The 26,435-nt window shown below is 37.9% G+C and overlaps 1 protein-coding gene across 1 annotated transcript in view; it reads right to left on the bottom strand.

Annotated features, from left to right (window-relative positions):
* FSTL4 (follistatin like 4) overlaps positions 1-26,435 on the bottom strand; it is a 728,839-nt gene that overhangs the window by 76,010 nt on the left and 626,394 nt on the right. Inside the window, 1 exon segment of the mRNA XM_050962627.1 lies at positions 4,972-5,138. Coding sequence (XP_050818584.1) covers positions 4,972-5,138 — 167 coding nt within the window.

Raw genomic sequence — 26,435 nt, 5'->3', positions numbered from 1 at the left:
TTCATTCTATCCAGCATCAGTATCAAACCTATATCTTAATGATATGTAATTTAAAAAAACATATTTTTGGACTAATGACCTAATGGGGATTTAAACGAAACTGTACAGATCAATGTGAAATGTGTAATGGAAGGCAGAGATGAATTTATGTATTAGCTACCTATGAGACTCTTGGCAAGCCAACCAGTTCTTTTGTTCTTGGATTCTGCAGTCCATTTGTTATGGTTAAATTGTAAGCCCAAATGTTCGTGTATCTTTTCTTTCCATATTTCTGGAGGAGGCACTCAGTTATTTTACAAATTTAGATAAATTCCAACATCTCTGGTGAAACATATGAGTTTAAAACCCTTGTGTGTGCCAGTTCTTTACGCAGACCAACATGAAACAGCTCTGCAGATATTATAAATCCAGTGGGATCTATAATTTGATTTATTATATTTTGGACTTAGGAGTGGTTTTGTAATATATTAGCAAATGCTCCAAATGCTAAATACTTTAGAAAGAAAACAATTTCATGATTTAACTCTTTATAATTAAATAACCCATTATCACTATCTAAAGCATCTACTTCTCAACTAAGGGTCAAATATAAAAAATAAATTTTCTTTGTAAGAAAACTGATGTGGCTCCTACTTCATAGTCACAGAGGTTCTCCTTATGATTAAATATTATTTTGGTGCTTAAGGCAATCCTAAATATTTTCAAGGGGAAAAAACATTTAATTACATGTGTCATTAGGATGGCATTTTGTAATAGCTATGTGATTGAATTCATTAACAGAGCTCTTAATAGATCAGACAAGACAAATTATTATTGTGCTACTCACGAAAGCTTCTCCTTAAATAAGCAGTGAAAAGTGATTAATATTTTGTTGCCAATCAAAATGTCTCAAAAATATTATAAAGAAAAAAGGCATATAAATAACAAAGATTTTTTAATCTTCCAGTTTTAGTGTCTATGTAAATTCAGGATTAATCCAGTCTTTTGTTGTCCATCTTTGTCAATTCCTATTTTAATTTAGATCATATTTCTGTCTTCTCACAGTACATTTATCAAGAGTCTGAACAGAGCAGTAAAATACAGCTAAATCACTTAGTCGTAGAGTATTCCTAGTTCTGTACCACAGCTTGCTGGAAGGATTCTGGTTACCACTCACGGTTGGGTTTATATTTTGATCTGGTTTCCTGTATAACCATTAGCGTTTAGTGGAGGGAGAATCTAATTGAAGTATAATATGTGGGTTTTTCTGAGTGCATGAAGATCCAGTAGGTTTGTGTGTGATTGCAACTGTGCCAGAAGCAGGGAGGATTTCCCTGAAGTTAAAAAGGTACAATTAATCTCCTGCTGCACTTCCAATTAGCCAAATTGCTAACCTGATTGTGAAAAGCAGAAATGCAATTCAGTTTCTGCTTGAGGCATACTAAGAGTAAAAACTGAAGTAATTTAATTAACTGACTTCAAGTATGTTAAGAAGCATACTGTCTTTGCTTTCTTTCCCCCAATGCCTTTCAATAGAACATTGAATAATGTGAATTTCAGTACTCACAAGAGACACTGCAAAACATCACAGTCAACCTTTAAATTATCTAATGTAGTTTAAATCCAACTAGAGCAATGGTGCACAAATCTCTGAGAGCTGACACCCACATTGCAAACGTGAATGGCAAAAATTACTAGCCTTTCCAGTCCCATGTGCTCAGTCACCCAAGAAATGCCTATGCCAAGATGCAACATCATCATCTCAAATGCAACTTCATGTTGCATGGGATGCAATGTTGTGAGATTGTGACAACACGGAATGACCTCGGGAGGTGGTGTCAATGCCAATCTACTATGCTTTTGGTCCATGGCACTGATGAGCAAAGGAAGTGATGCTTAATTCTGGAATCACCTGCAGAGACTGGTGCCTCATTTTCAGAACTGAGCAGCACTGATACACTGCTGCTTCATATATTCACATCCCAGTTCCATCCCTGAAGAATGGGTTGAGAAAGACAATTGTATGGACATGAGATTCCCCCACTCAGAGGACACTGATTTAATGACGTTTAGGGAGGGCGTGAGACATGCAGTCAGTTTCGACAGATGTTCCCTACACTTCCCTACCATAGTTACTGAGAGGTATCTAGTGGTAAATGATGACTTTCTAGTGTCAACCACTGTATTCATCCCACAAATCTCCTCTTCCTGAGCAATGCTTGAAAAAAACAGCCTCTCCCCACCTTCTAGATGATGTATGTGAACCCACAGAGTCCTTTAGATTACTTTGATAAAGGGCTGGAGGGGAAAGATCATAATTCCAAAACCTACTGTGTGACATCACTAATAACAAGAAGGAATAATACAGGTGCCAGTGGAGTGTAAGTAGTAGTAAAGGTCTTTGGAGATTAGTTAAAGGAAAAGATGTTAAAGGAAAAGATGTCAAGGTGTTTCATAGCTGCAAAAGCTGTTTACCGTAATACTATGTGTTAGATGACAAGATGAAAAAGATAGTAAACTGTAATGTGAAACATTAAAATGGAAAAATAGATATTGCTTCTCCTCCATGTAAGTCTTTGCAAGTGCCATTTTGATAAACTTTCCAGTGATATCTCCTCAGAAAGAGGCCTAGCCAGCATGAATAACTGAGAGCAGAGACAGGTTTAAAAAGTGAATGATTGCTTGAGATCAGGTCCAAAGTGAATACTAGTTAAAGGAGTTATGAGACTGTGCAGAAATGATTCCGTTTACGCATTAGGACATATTTCCTTTTAACATTCAAAGACAAGTCTTGTTTATAATCAACAAACCAATACCAGGCACAGCTGTAAATCATGTAAACCAGAGTCCACTTGTTCCAATGCTAAATTTATGTGATTTTAAAAGGAATAAAAGTGTACTTGATTTTGAAAGTTCTCTCTTAAAAATTCTGATTAATATAACAAAAGTTAGATATGATCTGAAACCTCAAATCAAGTACCTTCTAATTTAAGAGTGTGTTGGAATTCAAATTCCTGGACTTTGGTTTTGGTTCCAGGTCACAGAAGGGGCCTCCAGTGTGGATGTGGACAGTATCTCCTAAGAACACCTGATCTCATGGATTTCCCCTATTTTTAGCTGAAATCTTGTAAAAACCTACTTTTGAGTGTGAAGATTTAAAGCAGTTGCCCTAGTTTAAACTTGATCTTGACCACCAAATCCTGGCTTAAACCTAATCCAGAGCTGAATACTAAAGCAGTCTTCTCAGACCATATCTAGTGAAAATTATAGCCAAAAAAGTCTGTTCCTGGACTCCTGATTAACATGAAGCTGACTGACTTATGATTAGCTAAACTAAACATTTTGGTGAAATATGTAGCCTTCACCACTTACAAATAACAAGCCTAATCTGTGACCAGAAATAAGCTAATTCCAGAAGAATATCTGTACCAAATAGTAAACACATAGTTATTTATTAACAAAACCCCACAATGCATTTTATGTCATGTCACTTTCCTGTTATAATTTGGAAAGCCACAATCCTGCACTTAGTGTCTGGGCAAGATTCCATGCGATTGTACTGCCAATGACCCAAAAGTGGTTATTCACACCATACCACTGAAGGATATTTATAAGAAATTGGGTCAGGTATACTGGCTTCTGGCTAGCTTTGCTACCCTGCCTGTCTTCATTAAAGTTCCTCTACATTCCTATGTTAATATTATAGCAATATGTTGCTGGTTTTAAGTTGCATTTCAATGTCATGTTCCAAATGGCAACAAGAACTACACTTGAAAAGGGTAGCACTTGCTTTGATGGAAAGAACAGAATGTTTAGAAAGGTGAACATAGCCAATTTGCACTTGCAATAAAATAGTTTTTAGGCATACAGATTCCCTGCATTGAGGACACAGGTGCACGCATGCACACACACACAATTTTCGTACAGTGGCAAAGAAAAATGCAATAACAAGGTGCAGTGTTCACTTATATCCCGTACTTGGTAGTTTTCATTTTTTAATGCAGCCAGTAAAACGATGGCTTCTCTACATTTCAGCAATCCAGATTCCACAAAAATTTAGTGGGATATAATATTGTATATATCAGCTCTTAACCTAAATTAATAAATATTAGAATTAACAAGAGCTAAAAAAATATAAATCAACTAATATTGTTCTGTAATTAAAGTAAACCTGATTTACTGCATATTTTAATGCTCAAAGAAAAAAAATAGACACCATATTTTTGTACACTATTTCCCATCCTCTCCAAAAATGAAATGTTATTAATTAAATGAATACGCTTTTAACATTATTCAAGTATTTCTTTAACATAGTTTATAACTTGCCAAGTTAATGTAAAAAAGCACAAAGAAAGAAAGCAGCTAGCCCACGTGTTCATAATTAGGCATCAACATAGGGCAGTAGGATGAATTAACAGATACACAGGTTCCTTCCTGGATGGGCATTGTCATGCCCTATAGAATGAGCTGAAACTTGAAACTTCCCAACAATCAACCAGTAGTTCATGAAAGGTTTAGCCCTGATCATCCCAAATATAAGTGGAGAGTGGGAGAAAAGCGGGTAAAACGTATATTATTAGATTGGATGTATAGGAAAGGTTTCAGTCAACTACTGACTTGTAGTTTCTCATGATGGATAAATATGTTTCCTCTCACTGGGAATAATGGGAGATTCATGACTAATGTAGCCAGCTTGCCCATGATTTTTAGGGTTGGCACCCACGGGCCCTCGGTCTCACTGGACTGTCATGAACCATGAGGGATGAAATGGTGGTGGTAGGTGTTACTGTACTACGTTACCCATGCTCCAGCTGTTTACTTTGTCTGACTCCGTTTCCTTTTCCTCTCTAGTCATAGTCCATACTGAAACAAAATATCCATCTTCCAATATTCCATTATAATAAAACAGATCACTTAAAGGAATCATCTTTTAAATGAACAGTCATATGCAATCCACTAGAAAGCAAATTCAAATCACAAGTCAAAACTTACATTGATATCTTCCAAATCTAAGAAGTTCAGTATGATTCCGTTGCGTTTCCAGATAATTGGGGGCTTAAGGGTTCCGTGGATGGCACATGTCAGTACAGCACTCAGTCCGACTGTTACTGTGGTAATGCTAATCTTCTGTTCCTCCGGAAGAGTGAGTTGAACCACCTCTGGAAAAAGGAAGGGAAAAAAGGGAGAAATTATCAATACCAAAACGAAGCCACTATTTTCCCATTGATTCTTTGGGGCAGATTTCAGCTTTGACAAAGATATACACAGTAATAAGGATCAACCTAAGCAACAAACCAAAACAGGATACATTGCAATGAAATCTTCTGTTATAACTAGCTCATGCTCTTTGGATGTCAGACAGCTTCCTTGCTAATTTAAGAAGAGCAGTGATATCAGAAATGCTCATTTCCTCGATGAAGAAGCAGAATTAAAATTACATATACTGCATCAACAAAATATTTTAACTGTATTTTTGAGTAAACCTATCTGGTTTTAATTTTTAAAGTAAAATATGGAGGCTACCAGTAAGAAAAAAAATCAACATTTGCCAAATATTACGTGGCATGTGAGGTACCACTTTTTTCCTCTGTTAAGAAACTGCAACATCTTTCCTATATTTTAAATTTTAAATTTTATTTTGATTTGCACCTACATCTAAAATACATGCCTAGTTCAGGCTCTAGGCACCTTTAATATTTCTTTAAAACCAAAGAATGTCATCTGTTTTCCCCGCCAATGGTTATAAAGATGTGTTCGCATCTTTTGCCATATATGGCTGTACGTATAGGTAAGAGATTTGATGTCAGAATTACTGTCAAGGCAGATAGCAAGTAGCAGGGCAACTGCAAACTTCACAATTTTATCTTTCCTATCATGTTTTTTTTTCTTGGCCCTATTCACATGGCTCCTACCAGAAAAACTCTCGAAGCTATGTCGCATTTAAATGCTCAAAACTGGGCTTTCAAGTTAATAACCCATTAAGATGAATGTGGAAAGTTCAGCATCACTTTGGGTACTATATTGCTTCAGTCTCTGGCTGCAGAACAAACAAGACAGCAGTGCATTGATTTAGAGAGCCCCCACATCTATGAAATTCAGACATCTTCTGTTCCTGTGGATTTCTATTGCTTAATAGTTGCTGTATAATGCTAACTGAAAGGCAGCTGCCATGAGGGAAACAGCGAAACAAGATTTTTATTTTAAAGCACAGACACTGACATTATGGAAATAAAAACTTGTGAAGAAACAGCAGCAGTCTCATCACAATTAAGTAACGAGAGTTATCAGAACTGGAATTTGATTCAGATAACAGCATTTCCCCCTTAAACCTGTCACTTCTCTGGAGACAATTTCAGGAGTATGGAAACATTAAGAACTTTTCTTCATTTTGATAGCGATGGGGATGCTTTAAATGAGACTGTTAAAATGGGTACACCAGACATATGACATGGGCCTGTCACTAGGCAGCTGACTGGCCATGAAAAACCAGCAACAATATTACAGCCACACGTTACCGCGGTTCCAGACAACCTGGCATTTGTAAGGAAGGCAATAGCAGGAAAATACCTGCTTCACCCTTTGTGTGTGTTAGGGCTGATTAGCATTTGTCAGAAACTCTGATTAGGGACTGAATCACTGGATCATTTGATTGCATACCCTCTGCTGTCTGAGTGTCTTTTTCCTTTATTCATATCCACAGAAACTAACTTGCTGGTGTGAGACAAATATCAAAGGAACTGATACTGCCTAGGCCACACATTTTAGGAAAAACTTAGTTTGACCAATGTCCACGTTGGAATATGAAATGCTGGGGTGGGCCAATTTATTTTCCGCCAACCCTTAATTTTAATTGGCAACATAAACACCTATCCCTCTTTCTCTTTCCCCATTCCAATTAGCGAAATGGACCCCTGTGCAGAGGGCCAGCACAAGTCATCTAATAGATATTAAATGAAATTTAAGTGATGTATATGCCCTCTTCTGGCCCTCTGAAGAGAGATGAACTTCATATAATCTGAACACTCATTTGTTCACACAATCATATTGACTGATGTCCTAGAAAACTACAGGAAAGACATGGTTGTGATTTCCCCTACTGCTGAAAATCTTTATAAGGAAAATCTTTCGCACTGCTTGCAGAGTAGGGGAAGCTGCGGCTGCTGTGCAAGGTGCTTCTCCTAGCCTACAGCACCTTCAGCCTCCTTGCCTGCCTCATCTCCAGTGCCAGTGGGCTGTGCCTGTGTAGGGTAAGGCAGGGGCACCTCCCAACTATAGTACTGTATGAACATTATGTTTGTAAACACACAGCATGTGCACACCACTCCCCCCCCCCAGCACAGTATTAAATTACTTGTTTAAAATGGTTTAAAATTTATATAATGCCTTTTGTCTGGCAAAAAAAAAATCCCTAGAACCTAACCCCTCCATTTACATTAATTCTTATGGGGAAATTGGATTCGCTTAACATCATTTCACTTAAAGTCGCATTTTTCAGGAACATAACTACAACGTTAAGTGAGGAGTTACTGTATTAGGCCGAATTATTATTGTTATTTTCATTATGGTAGTGCCTAGAGACCTCAACCAGGATCAGGGCCTCATTGTCCTAGGTTCTGTACAGATACATAGTAAGCAAACAATAAATAAGTAGAGCGAAGTAAGTAAGAAAACAGATACAAGTTCCTGCCCCCAAGCAGGATAGACAAAGAGTAAGAGGAGAAACAGAGGTACAGACAGGTGGAGTGACTTGCCCAATGTCACACAGTAGGTCAGTGGCGGAGCTGGGAATAGACCTCCTGCGTCCCAGTTCAGATGAGTTCCCTACCCGCTGGATCACATTGCTTCTAAAATCCTTTTGTCCTTGTTCATGCAAAACTCCAATTGGTGTCATCATCTTAGGTGCAATACGTAGCCATAGTTACTAATCATGACACCATATTCTATCATCATTTCCTCACTTTCTGACCTGAGAATGTAAAAGCAGCAAAGAGTCCTGTGGCATCCATGCATCCGACGAAGTGGGTATTCACCCACGAAAGCTCATGCTCCAATATGTTTGTTAGTCTATAAGGTGCCACAGGACACTTTGCAACTTTTGCAGATCCAGACTAACACGGCTACCCCTCTGATACTTGATCTGAGAATGCATACTAGTTACATGTTTTAGTATTGTAGCTGTTTTTGCATAAAGTCCAGAGTTCTTTTTTATGAATACAATATTCTGAATGTACTTGACAGGATAACAACGGTTAATTAATATAATATGTAGCATGCAGTACGGCTAATCAGGACCATCTTCCTTTAAAGAGAAATGAAATAGAGGATCATTCACTAGAGAATTGGGTTTTATTTCTTATTACATTTTTTCCTTATTCTCATGCGCTGTTTTTCATACTGCATTAAATTCCACAAAACACTCCTAAAACCTATTCACACCCTCTTCAGCAGGATTTTGTTTCAGTGATTTGCTGCAATAAAAATTAGATTTCTTTGCAAATTATAGCCAAACAGGCTTTAGTTTTGCATGTTAGAAGCGCACTAGTGGAAAACAGATCTACTTCTAGTAAAGGAGAAAATTGAATAGTTGCCATACTTTAGTGAAATAATCTCCAGGACGTCACTTTGAGATTACAACACAGATCAATTGAAAAACAAAAACACAATCAATTTTTGTTTTCTCACCGAATATGTTTGAGAGCATGCGGTTAGTAGCACATTAAGTTCTAAATACTTTTACATTAAAACAGTTATAATTATTTATTTCACCCTTAATCATTGCTTTACCAAAGATCTTTGTCATTATCCAAGATATGCTTATACAACCAGGTTTATTCAGATGTAGCCCTATGTTAAATGGACATAATCAACTTAAAAATCACACTTCTCTGTTAATGTATTTGTTTTTAGCTATTGCTGTTACAAGCACCAAATGGAGTAGAGAGAAAAATTGCCATTTGTTTGTTTGTTGATTTTGCGTATTTGACAATACTTTGAGTATACTCAGTTTTACTGTATCCTCTGCTTAGCCACTGATCCAGCAAAGCACTTAAGCTGACAATTATCTTTAAGGAAGAGAGTAGTCCCAGTGAGTATTCATGTCCACAGGACTACACATATGCCTAAAGTTAAGCATGTGCTTAACTTAGCTTTGTTGGATCAGGGCAATAATGAATTTCCCATGTTATTTGTGGATCTTTCACACAACTGCCAGGGAGAAGAAAGACTTAAAAAGAAAGGAACATATGATTGTAATCCCACAAAAAGTAGATGAAGGGTCTGTGTGCCCTCTAAAATTGGTTCTCTCTTAAATTACTGGAATTAGTTAATACAGTGCCAGTAAATCAGTGCAGATTAATTTTGACTTGCCTTTTCTTTTAATTGGGTAATTTGTATTCAAAGCAAGAGTAGGATTGTTGCATATAATCATTTTGAGCTGCATTAAACATACTGATTTCTATTTGCATGGTTTTGAGTGAAACTCCTGTGCATTTTGGGGAATCTGGGCACTTTCGGCACATAACCATTATGTTTCACCACTCTTCTTTGCCAGAGATATAATAGGTTTCAGAGTGGTAGCCGTGTTAGTTACAATAATCTCTCTAAAAGGCTGTAAGAAATAAGGAGAATTGGCACAAAAAGGAGGTAAAAGGCTTTAAGAGTTGAGGAGAATAATTTACGTCTACTTAAGTCAGGCATTAAAAAAACAACAACAAAACTCAGCAACAATTGCATTGTTGTAAGAAGAACAGATTGAAAATTCACCCTACGTACAAGATAGGATGTTGTGATAGGATGACCTGTCAGTTGACATCCAAACTTGGTTCACTGAGTAATGCAAGTCTAGGATCCATTGCAGGCAATACACTGCAGTAAAGATGGGCCATCATTACTTTAGACTTATCTTTAGTAATTAACTAATAAAACCCGAGCTATTGGCTTGGCTTTGGATATTGATGTGGGTTTGGAAATACACTGGGTATCTTAACAGGTCAATATATTAAAAAGGAAGATTTTTTTTTCTTTAACGGAGTAAGCCAAAGTATACAGTGTGGGTCCATTTCCAAAATATTTGAGTTAATAGACAGTTATATTCTAGAAGTTTAGTATTGTTAGAGAAAAATCAACAACTGCTTCAAGTATTGATATATCAGTACAAACATTTTTTTAAAAAATCCTATGAGTGTTTATTAAAAAAAATACTTCTCCAATTTTAAAAATCTGAAACCTGTTACATCTATGTATAAATAAGTGACTCAAATAGCAATAGCTTTTCTCTAACATAATCTCTTCTATAAATTCCCCATGTTAAGTTTTGAAGTGATCCCATTATTTTTCAAAACTAGGGATTTTCAACATGCTTGAAGAAAAGGAAATTGAAACCGTTCAAAGAGTGCCTATTTCCATAGCACAGAAATGAACTCTGCACATTAAGGGCCAATTCTCAAATGAAGTTAGGTCAGCAGAGAATTTACCCCAAGACTGAGCAATTGCATGCATGCTATAAAGCATAAAAATTAGTACAGGGTGTTTGGTTTACAACGACATTGTACATTTAGTAGGAAGGAGAGAGAGAAGAGATGCGTACACTGAGGAAAGAGGGAGGAAATGGGGCATAGTGGGATGGAACAGAGAGTGAGGTTGGCAGCAGAAGGACTGCAATGAAAAAACGTAGAGCAAAAAGCATATCGGGGTGAGAAAGTGTCCTAAGTTCAAACTGAAGTAAGCAGAGTCTACTGTTCATTGCCAGTGCCTGGGGGTCATGAACTTGTGCTGCTGCCAGGAAGTTCTTTGTTCCCTGGGACTGGCTCAGCAGCTTTCAGGTTTCTGTTTCCTTTCCAGTTGTTTGTAAATATGGTCCAGACTTTTAAATCTGGTTTCAGGCTGCCACAAACTGCTTGTTTGCTGGAGTAGTCCATTTTTCAGAAATGGTAAGGGGTGGCTTCTAGAAGTCAACTGTACAGAACTGCCAACTCCAATCATTGAAAAAACCATGAGTCTGCTCCCCTAAAATCACAAGACTGGTTTAAATATCATGAGATTTTATATAAACAATACATATTAGAGACGTTTTATTTGCCTTCTGGTTTTTGAGCCTTTGGAGGGGGAGGATTGGATCAGATTTTCAAGCTTTTCTCTACAATAATGCAAATACCATGAGGCTTGTGATAAAACTGTTAGTGCTGGCAACACTAGAAGGGCAAAACAAATCCCGAAATTACTATAAAATAAATTACTATAAAATAGTCTATAAGGTGCCACAGGACTCTTTGTCGCTTTTTAAGAGCTATAGTAACATGGCTACACCCCTCTGATACTATAAAATATGCCTTAGAGTGGGAGGACCCAATGTAGCTCAGCAGTCGGTATCTTTGTGTGATCACACTCCACTTGTAAGACATACAAAATTCCTTACAAATACAGCTCCCGATCTGACTTATTTCTAAAATACGCTACCTTGTTAAGTTATTTACTATTATTAATATCAAGATACCTTTTCACATTTTTTCCCTATCCCTTCTCCTCTCTCCTATTTTATTTCTTAGATTGTTAAACAGGAGTTGTATTGACTTCCACTTCAAGCGAGCAGGTATTACTTGTTGTGCTGTTTTATCATGGAAATCTTTCCTCTGCTGTCATTTGCAGTCCGCCAAAGGCAATCATAATTTCACAATGAAGACATGTATAATTGAGGTCATTATAGCGAGCAACCTGGAATGAGCATCTATAGAGCAAAACTCATTGATTTAGAATGGTTTAGACATAATTTACATAGTAAATGTGGGTTGCCAGCCCTCCTTTTCTCATGTGACAGTCTATACAGAAGTTGATTCTATATTTTAAAAATACTTTGTATCTTTAATTAGATCTTTTCAGTTTAAACCCTGTAAATAAATTGTTACTGCCTTTCATCACTGTTACATTTCTTCACAGATACCTTTTCAGTGCTTAGAAAAATGAAATAATCCACTTTATTGCTTAAGCTCTGCTTAAAGGACAAAATAATTTTTATCCTATAAGCTTTCTTAATTAAGATAGGACGAGTGAAAACTTAATTCTCACTTGAATGTAGGGATGGATGAACTGTTTGCTATGAGATAAGACTCAAATATAAACCTTCACTCAAAACCTCAGAATGAGTTAGAACAAAAACATATATTTTGGGGTGGTGATGGAACAATTGTTTGCGCAGCCCACAGGTGTATGCCTGTTACTTCTGTCCTGGGGGAGTTTAACATGTACCTCATGGGACACAAAGTTATGCTTCTATGTGCTTCACCAGTACCAGAAAGTCTGTTCGCTACCTTCGGGCCTGATACTGCATCCCAGAACTCCATGAACATTTTGCCATTGACTTCAATCGGAGCAGAAGCTGGTCTTCTCCGTCTGAACAAGGCTCAGTTTAACAGCTACTGCCAGAAGGGAATACTAACCCAAGAAAACAAGAACATTAGCTGGGGAACGGGCAGGAGATGCTGAAAATTTATAGTAAGCCTTTTAACATGTGTCATAAACAGATAGCTAAGGGTTAATGTCTCTTACACCTGGAAAGAAGTAACCTAAAACACCTGACCAGAGGACCAATCAGGAAACCAGACTTTTTCAAATCTCGGTGGAGGGAAGTTTGTGTCTGAGTTCTTTGTCTTGTATCTGTCCCTCTCGGCTATGAGAAGGATTTTTCTATTTTCTGCTTTCTAATCTTCTGTTTCCCAGTTGTCAGTACAAAAAGATAGGTTTGTTTTTTTGTATTTACATGTGTGTAGTTGCTGGAATGTTTTGAATTGTATTCTTTTTGAATAAGGCTGTTTATTCATATTTCTTTTAAGCAATTGACCCTGTATTTGTCACCTTAATACAGAGAGACCATTTTTATGTACTTTTTCTTTCTTTTTATATAAAGCTTTCTTTTTAAGGCCTGTTGGAGTTTTTCTTTAGTGGGGAACTCCAGGGAATTGAGTCTGTGCTCACCAGGGAATTGATGGGAGGAAGAAGTCAGGGGAAAATCTGGGTGTGTTAGATTTACTAGCCTGACTTTGCATTCCCTCTGGGTGAGGGGGGAAGAGAGATTAACTCTCGGTAATTCTGTTTTCCAGGACTGGGAACGGGGAGGGTGGAATCCCTCTGTTTAGATTCACAGAGCTTGCTTCTGTGTATCTCTCCAGGAACCCAGGGAGGGAACACCTGGAAGGGAGAAGGGTGGGGGGGGGGAAATGGTTTATTCCCCTTTGTTATAAGACTCAAGGAATTTGGGTCTTGGGGTCCCCAGGGAAGGTTGTTGGGGGGACCAGAGTGCCCCAAAACACTCTAATTTTTTGGGTGGTGGCAGCTTTACCAGGTCCAAGCTGGTAACTAAGCTTGGAGGTTTTCATGCTAACCCCCATATTTTGGATGCTAAGGTCCAAATCTGGGAATAGGTTATGACAACATGATTTTTCATTTTCACATGACTGAAATTAGTATCTGTTTCCACAGAGTTACCCAAGGGGAAAAAAATGGCCCTTAGTTACATCTGGGCTGAATTTGGCTCCTGGACTTAAAGTTGGCAATGGGATGCCTGACTGGGAAGAGCTGCCTGAGGGTAATTGTAAACATGAGACCGAAGAAGAGGAAAAGGATGAATCTACTGCCTAGGGAGACATGGGGTAAGATGCTGAAGGAAGATGTGGTTATCTACTTAGACAATGTAGAGGAAGAGGAGAAGATAACCAAGGACAGATTCCTGTGTGTATATGCATGATGTGTTCCAGAGACAATAACTGTAACTGACATAATATCTAGGGTATTTGGAATATATATTTGATTTTGTTCCCAGCCCCAGTGGACAGACCATGTAACTGTGTTGAGAAAAACTTTCACACGTGATCAGTTTTACGTTAGAAATTATTTGCATGGCTTCATAAAGCTGTAGAACAGACACTTTAACAATATATATTACAAGGAACATGGCCTTGCTGTCACAGGTTCTGCAGGTTATTGTGGGTCAACAAACCAATCTTATTTAGAAGTGTTTTGTCACCTCCTCAGCTGTAGACATGTTCAGAGTCAATGGAGTATCATCCATCAAACAAAAACAAACAAAACATTTCCTGAATAACAGCCTGGAAACACAGAAAAAACAGCCTTGCTATTGAACATCACCGTAGGCCTGTTTTGCTTTCTCTTTCCCCCTCCATCAATATCAGGTAAAGGACGAGCTGAAATCAGGATTCGCCAAAAAGCTGCCTTATGGAAAAACAAGAATATTGAGCATCCATAATCCCTGTTCTGACTGGGGGAGGAGGGAGGGACCTCAATAAGCCACTATATCCTCAAAAGTAGGTGCCACTAACTGAGAGGATATCTGGCTAGGGAATCTGCACTAAATCAGTGCATCTCTGAGGCAGCCTCTACTAGTGGGGCTCCTATGTTTTCCCCTAGAAGAATCCTTGAGGGGGACAGTAGTTCAAACACTACCACCCTCCCCCAGCAAAATTCCCTCTTTGGTTTAGCTGCCCCATCTGGCATTAGGAGTTATTGTTTCCACCTTTTGGGGGCAGCCAGGGAGAATCAAGTCCCTTAGTAACGATCAACCAGTGTCTATTTTATTGCAACAATACATTTTCAGAGTTTGATTTCTGCAGAAGGAAAATGCAGCAATGCAGTATTGAGATAAGGCTTGTAAGCTGAATTAATATATATAATAAAATGATTTCTATAGCCAAGTGAAAATATACACACCTCAGCTTTATTTTGTAACTGCAATAATTCAAATTATTAATGTAATTTATAAATCCTCAGTACCTTGGGTATGCTACCTCAAGGAGTATTTTATTGTAAATCCTCCATTAAATTAGTAATGCTGTTTTCAGAGTCATAAAAAGGCATAATCATATTTCTAGAGGTATGAAAGAATTTAGTACCTCAAACCTTTTCTGTCATTACTCATGAAGTCCACAAGCTATGACTCTCTAAGATAGCTTTCTAATCTTGTACTGAAAATATAAAATGTATCCTGATGTGGCATTCAAAATATGAGTGGGGAGATAATTACCATTTTATGGAAGTGATTCTATGTACTGTTATTTTTAGAGAAGACAACTCCCTCTCTCACGCCAATCAAGTTTGGACAATTCCTCACAGTCCAGATGATAACGTATTTTAGATTAGATAAAATATGGGAATAGGGGACATTTTAAAAAAATAAACTGAACATTAAAACCCCATTTAACTGTTCTTCAGTAACTGACATAATATATGAACCTCCTTGCCCATCCATCGTGATGTGTATTAAAGTCAATTATAGTTAGAGCAGTTAGTACAAACAAAGTTTTGAAAGGGATAAAATCCTCATGCTTCAGAGTTTAAATCAGATTCTACCTATGAAGGATACAGATGAGTTTTCATGGGGCAGATTATCCCATAATTGCCTACTATCGGGTTTTTGCACCTTCCTCTGAAACAGCTGGTGCTGCCCACTGTCAGAGGCAGGACACTGGACAAGCTGGACCACAGTCTGAGACAGTATGACAAGCCCTATATTTATTTCCATGTTCCTGATTTTTATGCTTACTGGCAGATTAACAATATTACAGCTAGTGAACATGGACATGAAGAAGAGCAGTGAAAGAAGAAAGTGAAGAAGAATCATAACAAAGGTGATGAGAGGTCCCTCAACACATATTCCCATCAGCTTCAATGGGTGTTAGATTCAGAAATTTTCAGGCCTGTAGGGACCATTCATTTCAAAGGACATTGAGGCACCTAACTCCCATGGGAGTTAGGTACCTAAATATCTTCGAGGATCTGGGTTTGAATGACTACTTAGATATTCATATGTTTTCTTAATCATATACAAATTCCTTTAAAACCCTATTTTACCATTTGAATTTGAACTGAGACACTGTATAACTCTCCAGTTATTCACATAGTATATACATTTGTAGATATCAATTATATTAAAGTTTAACCAGGCAAACATTCTGTACACACATTTTTTTGAGAGCTAGGTTCTCTTTTCTGTTAAAGGAATAAGCATGACATATTTTCTATTTTAAAATCCTATCCTTCCATCCATGTTACTAATTAGAGGGAAAATATTAAGTTTATGCAGGAAGAGATGGTTCATTCATTCTTGAAAGTACATGAATAAATATAAGTTGTTCACTGCTTACTTATCTAATCTCCTAAGGGTGATAAGTGAGGGATTAGTTATGTAAATACATATAAGTAGACTGGCTGCTACTCTGAAACCTATTTTAGAGAATAGTTTACATAAATATATTTGTTTTTATATTAAATTCCTATTTACCACAGATTCAAAGAGTGATGTTGATATGATTAATTTTTGATTAAACAGTCCCATGTTGTGTCAACAGTACCCTGCATAGACTATAATGATCTTACATTTTTCTAGTCAATTTATTAATTTAAAAAGTAAAATTACTAATGGACTAATGGCTTCTCCTAATTACTTCTAAAAGTCCTCATGCCATTAAAACACTTGACTCACAATTTTTGCCCATTTTAGAACAAAAAAAAAGCAGAGACATTACTGTAATTTCCAACTGTGTCCTGCTCATAAAATAACATTGAGAAAGTAATTTTAAAGCTATTCTTTGAACCCAAAGCCAGGGGATTTATTTCTAAGTTTTGACATTGATGAACGAGTGTGTAGTTGCTCTCCTCCAATTAATGTCAATGACAGTTGCACTCCTAAATCTTTGAATATTATTTTGGTAATGTAGAGGGTTAAAGTTAATGCTTTCTCTGTGTTCTTAATGCACCATGTTCTACCAGAATATTGTTGTAGGAGTCTGTTATGTGTATGTGATGTTATCTACAGCTGTGTAAACTGCACAATCTCAAATAAGTCCCTTCAAGAACCAGCAACAGGCCTATTACTTTAAGCCTGTGGCTGCAATCATAGCAAATATTATTAGACACATTAATGTATTTGTGTTATCTCCTGATACTGGGAGTCTAAATGTAAATTACTGATTTCAGTATAATCCACGTATTTCAGATACTGTGTTGCACAATAGGAAAGTGTACTAAAAAGAAATATGAAAACCTATTATACAGTTGCTAATTTTAAACCTTAGAATTATCACTGAAATATTTTTGCTTTTAATTCAATATTTTCGTGGTTCTTACAATGACATTAGCCCTGTCTCTGATTCTAGGACAGTAAACTGAACATGCACAGAAAGTCAGTTGCAAAAGTAGCTTATTCGCTCTCTCATAAACTGTTTTCCAACCCATTCCTGCCTTTCCAGTTAAAAGCTGGTACTGTAAAATATACAACAACAAAATAAAATTAGTAGTTTCAATTGTCCCTGTGCTTCTGTAACTCTAGAATATCTTAGTTCAAATATATACACTTCAAACATCCACCGGCTTTAAAGCTTCTACTAGTCTTTTAAATATGCCCTATCTTTAAAATTGGAATGGAATTCAATTAGCATGGACAGTCTTTCAAACTAATGGAACGTTTTAAGGGCAAATCACTGTACATATTTGAACTATGTTGTTTTTGAGTTACAGAAGCACCGAAAACATCTGAAACTACTAAACTTTTCTAAAAACCTCCTATACGTTATAGTGGCTGAACAGATTTATACCTGATTTGAGGAGAAAAAAAAATAGCTTCTGGTGTAGGACTTGGCATACCAAGTTCTCCATGGAGTGAATTTTTATGGCTGTTCTGTAAATCCCTAGGGTTTATCATGGAAACATTGACAGACCATTCACTATAGCAGCACTTATGGGAATTGCTATAATATGTAAGTAAATTACTTTGAAAATAGAGACAAGTCAGGCCATAGAGTATTGGGAGCTCAGAAAGCATTCAGAAATAGGTTAAAACTACTCGGATTTCACAACTAGCTCTATCAAAATGCTTCGATCCGATGCTCTCCATTCCAATGTATGTTGTGACTTCTCACTCTTTTTCTCCCTCCACCACTTCACTTCCTATCCTTCCAACGTTTCACTCTCTCTCTCCAACCAAGCCCCAAGCATTCATCTCTCTAATTATCTGTTACCTTCACTGAGCACTAAGTTCTCCACCCACCTCCCAGACATGTAGTTTGGGGCAGCAGAACTTCACATCCCCTCGCAGACACTAGTGGGAGCTGCAACTGATTTAAAGCATAACTGCTATACGTTCCTGTGAGTACGGTCCCAGCTCCTGGAATACTGTGATCATGAATCTCAGCTTCCAGTTAAAGAAAAAGTGTCAAGCCAACATTGTTGCAAAGAAAAACTTGAAAATGTGATGTCTGTCTGAGTCTGCAGAGAGCCTGAAGAGAGGTGTGAATTGCTTCATAAATATCAATGAGGTATTAATGCCAAGACTCCACTCTGGGGGGCCCTGCAAACACCACTTCAGCAGAGGACTGTGTGTGGCAAGAGAACAGTGTGTGGGGGGGGGAGTGGTGTCTTGCCTATGCACACATCCAGCTGATACACTTGGTTGTTGGGGTAAGTACCAAGGGATCCCCGCTCTGCTGCCACCCCACCTCTCCAGGTGGGGAAGGGGGACCCTGTAGTCAAGATTTGGGGGAAAATGTGTCCGCTGCCCTTTCTCTCTTTAGGGAGAAGGGTCTCCTGCCATTGCTACTTCAAGTGGTGGATGGGAGTGGGCATCTCAGTTTTGGACGTCCACTTTTGCTAATGTATTTTCCTGTTTCCAAATATACATGAGTACTTAGGTAGTGTTTTCCTTAGGCGCTCATTATAAACGTTGCTTTCATGGACGTTATAAGCTTTTGTTTAAATAATGACTCCAATGAAACAGGCCAAAGGCAAGCCTGGGAGCTACCTAGCCAGTTAGACTCGAAGTTACTGCACAGCAACAATACAGTTTTATTCAGATAACATGCATCTTGCATATTTTAAGAACATATTGGCTCATAATCTCATAATTCATGCATCAGCTATTTCACACATGACCTTAGCATGTTCTAAACACAACTGGTATCTTAACAAAAACTCAGAAGAACGCAAAAATATACAGGCGAAATAAGTGTAACATTATGAAGAAATATATCACAAAACATGGCAAAACAAATACTGGAGTCAGCTGAAACAAATGAAAAAAGAATAGTAATCCCCCTAAAAGCCGCATGATTCCTTTTATCAGCACATCTATTGTTGTGACCAGGTTTTCTTGTGGTTAAATCCTTTAAAATTAGAATCCCTGCAGTTAAGAACCTTTTAACAATACCACATAAACTGAACAGATAATTCATCTGAGCTCATGTTTGATTCTTGGCAGGCACCAAGAGCTTTTTACAAAATTTTGAATCAGCATTTCAAAGACACATGGCTCAGAGTTTCAGTGGGTTTAATCTCCACAGGGAGTTCTAGTACTGACAAGCAAATTCTTGGAAGGGACCAATGGGTAAATGGTAAGTACAGGTTTTATGTAGCCAGTAAGGCAGTTTATCCCACCGGAGTGGAAATCTCTACAGATAATGTTTCAAAGATCAGGGGAGGGAGGTTAGATGAAAAGAAATCACACTGCAGTTTTTGTGTGAGAGATGATTGTTGTGAGTATACTCTCAAAATGGTGGTGTTGTCAACACCTATGATTTATTCATAAATGTCACATGTTATGTTTTTGTCTTTAAAGCCCTAGCTCCTGGAGTCATGATTACATGAGAATTTCAGCTTTCATTTTAAAGACGTTTTCCAGCCCCCATGGCCGCAGAAAAAGGCTGGCAAGCATGAATTCTAAAAGTTGAAAAAACAGAAGGAAAATAAAGACCCAAAACATTATTTTTTTAAAAAAAAAAATCTTAGGATTTTTAAGCCAATCTTGCTATTTTTGAACTCTTGGCATTTAGAAATACAGAAATGTCTCTAAAGATTACACTGCTAGAAAGTTTTAGTTAAAGTTATACTTACACAGAATGAAAATAAATATTGTGGGCCAAATTGTGCTCTCAGGCCTGGTCCACACTACACTGTTAAACTGATTTTAACAGCGTTAAATCGATTTAACGCTGCACCCGTCCACACTGCAGTGCTCTTTATATCGATTTAAAGGGCTCTTTAAATCGATTTCTGTACTCCTACAAAACGAGAGGAGTAATGCTAAAATCGATATTACTATATCGATTTAGGGTTAGTGTGGACGCAAATTGACGTTATTGGCCTCATTCTTTTACAGTAGCTACCCACAGTGCACCGCTCCAGAAATCGACGCTAGCCTCGGACCACGGACGCACACCACCGAATTAATGTGCCTAGTGTGGACGCGCACAATCGACTTTATAATATCTGTTTTATAAAATTGGTTTCAGCTAATTCGAATTTATCCTGTAGTGTAGACGTACCCTCAGATATGCATGTGCATTTTGTAAGCTCATGGGATTTGCATGTACATATCTAAGAAAAAAATAGTCTTTTTTAAAGAGGAATTGTAGTGGAGAAGAAAGAATAAATGATACTTAAAGTCATCTCAAATTTAATTCATATAATAGCTTTCGGACAATCAGCTTATGGCTTTACCAGTTGCACTAGCCACTGAGAGAAGATTGATTTAAACTGGAGATATGGTGGTGACTTCAACAGCTTTCCTCTGATAACTCTGATTTTCACCATCTTAAACAAAAGCACCTCCTTTTCATCTCAATTTTTCATGTGTTGCTTCTAGCCAAAGAATAATTTATAGAGTAGGTTCTAAATTCCAAGGTTATGAATTTTGCCAAAATCTGGCAGTATTTATAAACTTCTTGTAAGGTCTGGTGGAATTTAGAAGTTCTGCCGACATAAAGCTGCACTAGTAGAGTTTCAAAACTATGTCAAATGACATATCTGATTTCAAAGAGTTTGTAATTTTCATTAGCTGAAGAGGAAAGCTATAAACTCTGCAGGTACAGCTGGCAGGGTTTGTATATTCCATCAGTAGAACCAATCAGGTTCAAGAAGGTTACAAAATGCTGCCAGTGAAATATTGGATCCAAATCTGATATTTCATTGAATATTAGAAATTGTCTTTATACCACAAATATACCTAGAACAAAATATAATGTATTAGAAAAAAATGAGTGGTAATAATTTGCAGCAAGTTTTTTGTAAGATTGTAATAGTGAGCAGACATGAATGTACTAAAATCACTAAATATGAAAAAACAGATATTTTAAAGCCTGGAAATTTGTATGTTTGTTTTTAATTCTGGACCTGTATTAATGTTGATCCTTGGCCTATCTACCTACATCTACATTACCCAATCACTATATAGCCACAACCTTCATAACAGATCCAGATTTACAATATGGAGCACAAAACCATTATGCCTTGAATACTGTAAATACAAAGACTCAGAGCTACTGGTGTTACCACAATAAGGAAGTCATACGCTTTTGATTAAATTTCATACTGAAAATACACAAAACAATCATATAAATTTATAAAACAACCATTATATGTGGGATCCACTAGTACATAGAATTTCCTACACTGAAACTCCCCTTTGATAGTAAAAAACCCCGTAAAAATCTGGTTTCTTATCCCTCTATATACTATTATCCCAGGGCCCCCACTGCTCCACTGACTGAACTTTTAACGGCCCAGTCGGCTGTGTGGACTGGAGCTCCCAAGTCCCTTTTGACCAGGCATTCCAGTAGAAAACCGGAAGCCTGGCAACCTTAGTTGTCAGAAACCTACAGAAGTTCAAATCCTTATATAGTCTGCTACTTAGTAATGACCATTAAAGGCTTCTGCCACATGAGCTAATGGAGTAAAACCTACAACAGTAACAACAATGAACCCCATTACTTTTACCATTTCTTCTTCACTCACCTCCCAAATTAATTAAAAAGTTGGTTATACAGAGAAGTTTCTAGGCAGCCACATATCTCTCCTCCAACCCACTAAAAATAACTAAAGCAGGTGGAAACACAGGTACTTTCAGAGCCCTAGCATTACACTGAAATATGTGAAAAATGTTACAGTGGGTTTTCTTATGTATCTGTAAGACATAAAGGAATAAGAAACCCCTATGTTAGGTAGATGATAATTCATTCCACATGCAGCCTTAGGAACGAAGATAAGTGGTTAAGTCCTGGTGTGGTCACTGGTAAATTCTCAAAGCTGAGCTTGAGTGATTAGGGCATCTAGTTTAGAACTTGGGAATCTTGGGATCAAGTCCCCTTTCCAGCTAAGATTTTAGGCCAAAACACAACCGCAGTTGCAGCTAGCAGTGGATGTGAAGGGTAACAAGAAGGGTTTCTACAGTTATGTTAGCAACAAGAAAAAGGTCAGGGAAACTGTGGGACCCTTAATGAACGCGTGAGGCAACTTAGTGACAGATGATGTGGAAAAAGCTGAAGTACACAAGCTTTTTTTTTGTCTCGGTCTTCACAGACAACGTCAGCTCCACACTGCTATCCTGGGCAACACAGTATGGGGAGGAAGTGAGCAGCCCTCAGTGGTGAGAGTGGATGACAGTAAAGTAGGGGGAGAGGTAGATTCGCTGGAGGGTACGGATTGGGTCCAGAGTGACCTAGACAAATTGGAGGATTGGGCCAAAAGAAATCTGATGAGGTTCAACAAGGATAAGTGCAGAGTCCTGCACTTAGGAAGAAAGAATCCCATGCACCGCTACAGGCTGGGGACCGACTGGCTAAGCAGCAGTTCTGCAGAAAAGGACCTCGGGATTACAGTGGATGAGAAGCTGGATATGAGTCAGCAGTGTGATCTTGTTGCCAAGAAGGCTAATGGCATATTGGGCTGCATTAGTAGGAGCATTGCCAGCAGATCGAGGGAAGTGATTATTCCTCTCTATTTGTCACAGGTAAGGCCACATATGGAGTACTGCATTCAGTTTTGGCCCCTCACTACAGAAAGGCTGTGAACAAATTGGAGAGAGTCCAGTGGATGGCAACAAAAATGATCAGGGGGCTGGAGCAAATGACTTACGAGGAGAGGCTGAAGGAACTGGCCTATTTAGTCTGCAGAACAGAAGAGTGAGGGGGGTGATGAAGCACTGAAATGGGTCACCTAGGAAGGTGGTGGAATCTCCATCCTTAGAGGTTTTTAAGGCCCAGTTTAACAAAGCCCTGGCTGAGATGATTTAGTTTGTTTTGGTTCTGGTTTGAGCAGGGGGTTGGACTAGATGACCTCCTGAGGTTTCTTCCAACCGTAATCTTCTGTGATTCTAAGTCACTTAACCTCAGTTTCCCATCTGTAAAATGGGGGATAATAGGACTCCTCTGCCTCACAGGAGTATCGTGGTGATAAATACATTTAAAAAGATGGCTCAGATACTAAACTCAGTTAAGGTGATAAGATAGCACAGTTATCACAGTAATGCGGGCCATATAAGTACCTAAGATAGACAGAAACCATGTCATTAAACGTTAGCTTATGTGGATTCCCATTAAAGACCATAAGGTTTCACAGATAAAACCAGGTATCACATTGAAATTTAATTATATGGAAATGCTTTTAAGGGGAGATTCCAGGCAACTAATTTGAGAAACTTGAGCTTCAGCTATTTGAAAAAGATAAAGTTTTAAACAGCGCATCCTAAAAAATAATAGGAAAAGCAGATAATCTAGTATATCATATTAAAAGATGCATTAGAAACCAAAATGTGCCACTAGTAAAATACTATTCATTCAGTGATACATGCATACAACCTGACATAAGTTTCTTGAGGCTAATAAAACCTTGTAGCAAAATGATTTACTAAGCCACCATGGATTTCCTTTATATCACACTCACAAAAACTACATTAAAAGAACATTATTAAGGTTGCAAAGTCAAAAACTCCAAAGTTAGGAAATACCAGAATTACGGCTGCCTTTGCAACATTAATTCAGCCCCTTTGTGAGTACGCCTTGTGATAGGGTCTTTAATTACACGATCAAATATTCTTTGCACATTATTTTTGCACAGGACCCCTGTGCCTTATACAGTGCACAGAATGGATGAAGCACATTTAAGGAGCAGCTATTCAATAATTTTTTTCTCCTTGTTGTTCAATACGTGGCCTCATGTTCTATTCACTGCATGCTATTCAATCCCTACTCTGAAAACAGAATTATCATTTTCCTCATGGGCTTTTCTATATAGTTTCTGTGTGCTTCACAAATACTAATTAATTTATTTTCACAACATCTCTGTGTAGTGAGGGAGTGGTATTACCCTCATTTTACCGAGAGAAACAGAGTTAGAGTGTTTAAAGTCAAAAGTTTTTACTACGCTTGGGCATCAAATCTGAGATCCATAGGACCTGATTTTTCAGAATGCTTAGAATTATATGACAGTATATGTTCGAAGCACAGCTCCCATTGACTTCAGTTGCAGCAGTAAGTGCTCAGAATCCAGGTTCTCAGGTCAGGCACCCAGAGAATGAGGCATACACAATTAGTGAAAAGTTAGGTTTAAGTGACTTGCCTACCATCAGATAAGAACACTGTGGCACAGGTAGAAACAGAATACAATTATTCAAGGTAGCAGGTATCCTTGCCCAGCCAATCCCAGAATCTCCAGTTGGCTCCCAGTCTCCCTCCTATTCCCACTCCCAATCTTCTCCCACCTTTGGCCTCCAGTTTTCTGTCCCTTGGCTATTTGTCCCAATTCACTCCTCTCAACTCCTGCAAGGTCCTTCTCCCCTGTGCATTTGAGTCAGGCAGCTTCCTACTCCATGTTACCTGGGCACCCGATACATTATGCTCTCATATGATTTGAACAAAAATGAAACATTCAACAGAAGCCACTAAAAATCAACATTTGCCAATTGCTACTTTACAGTGCACATGTTACATATTTTAAAACCAGAAGGGTCCAGCTAGGCAGACTTTCTCCAGAAGAAAGGCCAAAGGAATTCACCAGTAACTCCTGCATCAAACCCAACCATTTGTAATTGAGCTAGAGCATATCCTTGGTAATCTGTTTCAAAGGTTAACTCACACTATTAAAAATTCTATCTGGCACTGTTCCCGATTAGAAACCTCACTGCTACAAATGTAGCTCCATTTTTTATTTTTCTAGCTTCAACTTCCATCAATAACCCTGCATCTTGTCACCTATTTGTACGTGAGATTAAACAGCTTTGTAGTTTCAGATGTTTCCTCCCTATATAAGCCCTTATAGATAATGATACAGAGATTTCTCCTGTTCTAATTCTAGGAGAAAGTATAGATCCCTCAGATACCTCATGTTATGGTAACTGATGAAAAATCTTGGCATTTAGGGTGATCACTGTACATACATGTATTGTTTACATTTAATGACAGAAAATTAAAAGCAACTAAATAAAATGCACATCCGATTAATACAATTACATGCATATTATACATTAAATAAGCAAGTTATTGCTAAGTCTATGATTTTGGCATGGAAATTTTAGTAAATTTCACAGCAGAGTTGCGGGAAAAATATGTAAAGGAAAAGTCACTGAACAGTGCTGGATGGAGAGTGAGCCCACGCTGCACTCACCTCACAGAGGTGGCTCCTGTCCTGTGGGGCTGGGGCTGGCTCTGTATTCCAGCAGCTGCAATCTTGCACATGGGGTCGCAGCTCCACTCAGGTTTGCCCTGTCCGACACTCCATAGATGGAGGCAGAAAATCAGACGGATCAAACCTGAGTGGTTTTGGAACCCAATTAACTAGGTCGCAGTGCCCCTCAGTTTCATGGACTTTATTCTTGATTTTCATGACAAAAATCGGAGCCTTAGTTATTGCCAATTTAGTCTGGAACATATTTTTAGAGATAATTTTTATATTAATTTACTGAAGCTGGGGACACATTGAGTGGATGGCCAAACAAATGAAAGCTGGTTTAACACTGAATTATTTACCAGTACAGTACCATATGCAAAATGTCACAAAGAACAATAAAATTAATCAAATCAAGAGTCTAGCAGCAACTGTTTCATCACATACATATTTTCAACCAGATGGTTTGTTTTTCCAAGAAACCATTTTCACTCTAAATGTGGAGAAAAAAACAAATAGTAAGTACTTGAAGTGTGATTCTTTTCTGAAAGAGTAAAGGAAAAACGTCACATTCTAAGTCAACAAATCTGCCCCATGAGAATTCTGAACTTTATTTGCTGATAAACAAATGTTGTAAGGCTTTACAGGTTCATTCCTGCAGAGCCGGCATACCTATAGGAAAGTGAGTTGGCTTCATTTCAAGGTAATGCATCAACTGAATTATTAACTAAGTTGAGACTGCTATTGTTGGCAATGGGCAGTCTAGAAAGAACTCAGCTTGACATCCAGATTGCAGACAGAATCTCAGATCCTGGCAGTTAGGCGGCAAAAATCTTTTACTTGTAAACTGTGCTCATTTAGGCCACGATCCCTGCAACTAATTACACATATGCTTAATTTTATGCATAAAGTTAAACATGTGAACAAAAATTTGCAAGTTTGGAGCCTTGATATGTAAGTCATTGAAAGAGAATTAATATGGAGGATTATATCCTGGCCCCATTGAAGTCAATGGAATTTTTAAC

The sequence above is a fragment of the Gopherus flavomarginatus genome, chromosome 7 (genome assembly GCF_025201925.1).
Source record: "Gopherus flavomarginatus isolate rGopFla2 chromosome 7, rGopFla2.mat.asm, whole genome shotgun sequence".
Classification (NCBI taxonomy): Eukaryota; Metazoa; Chordata; order Testudines; family Testudinidae; genus Gopherus; species Gopherus flavomarginatus.
This window is presented reverse-complemented; position numbering and strand designations above follow the sequence as displayed.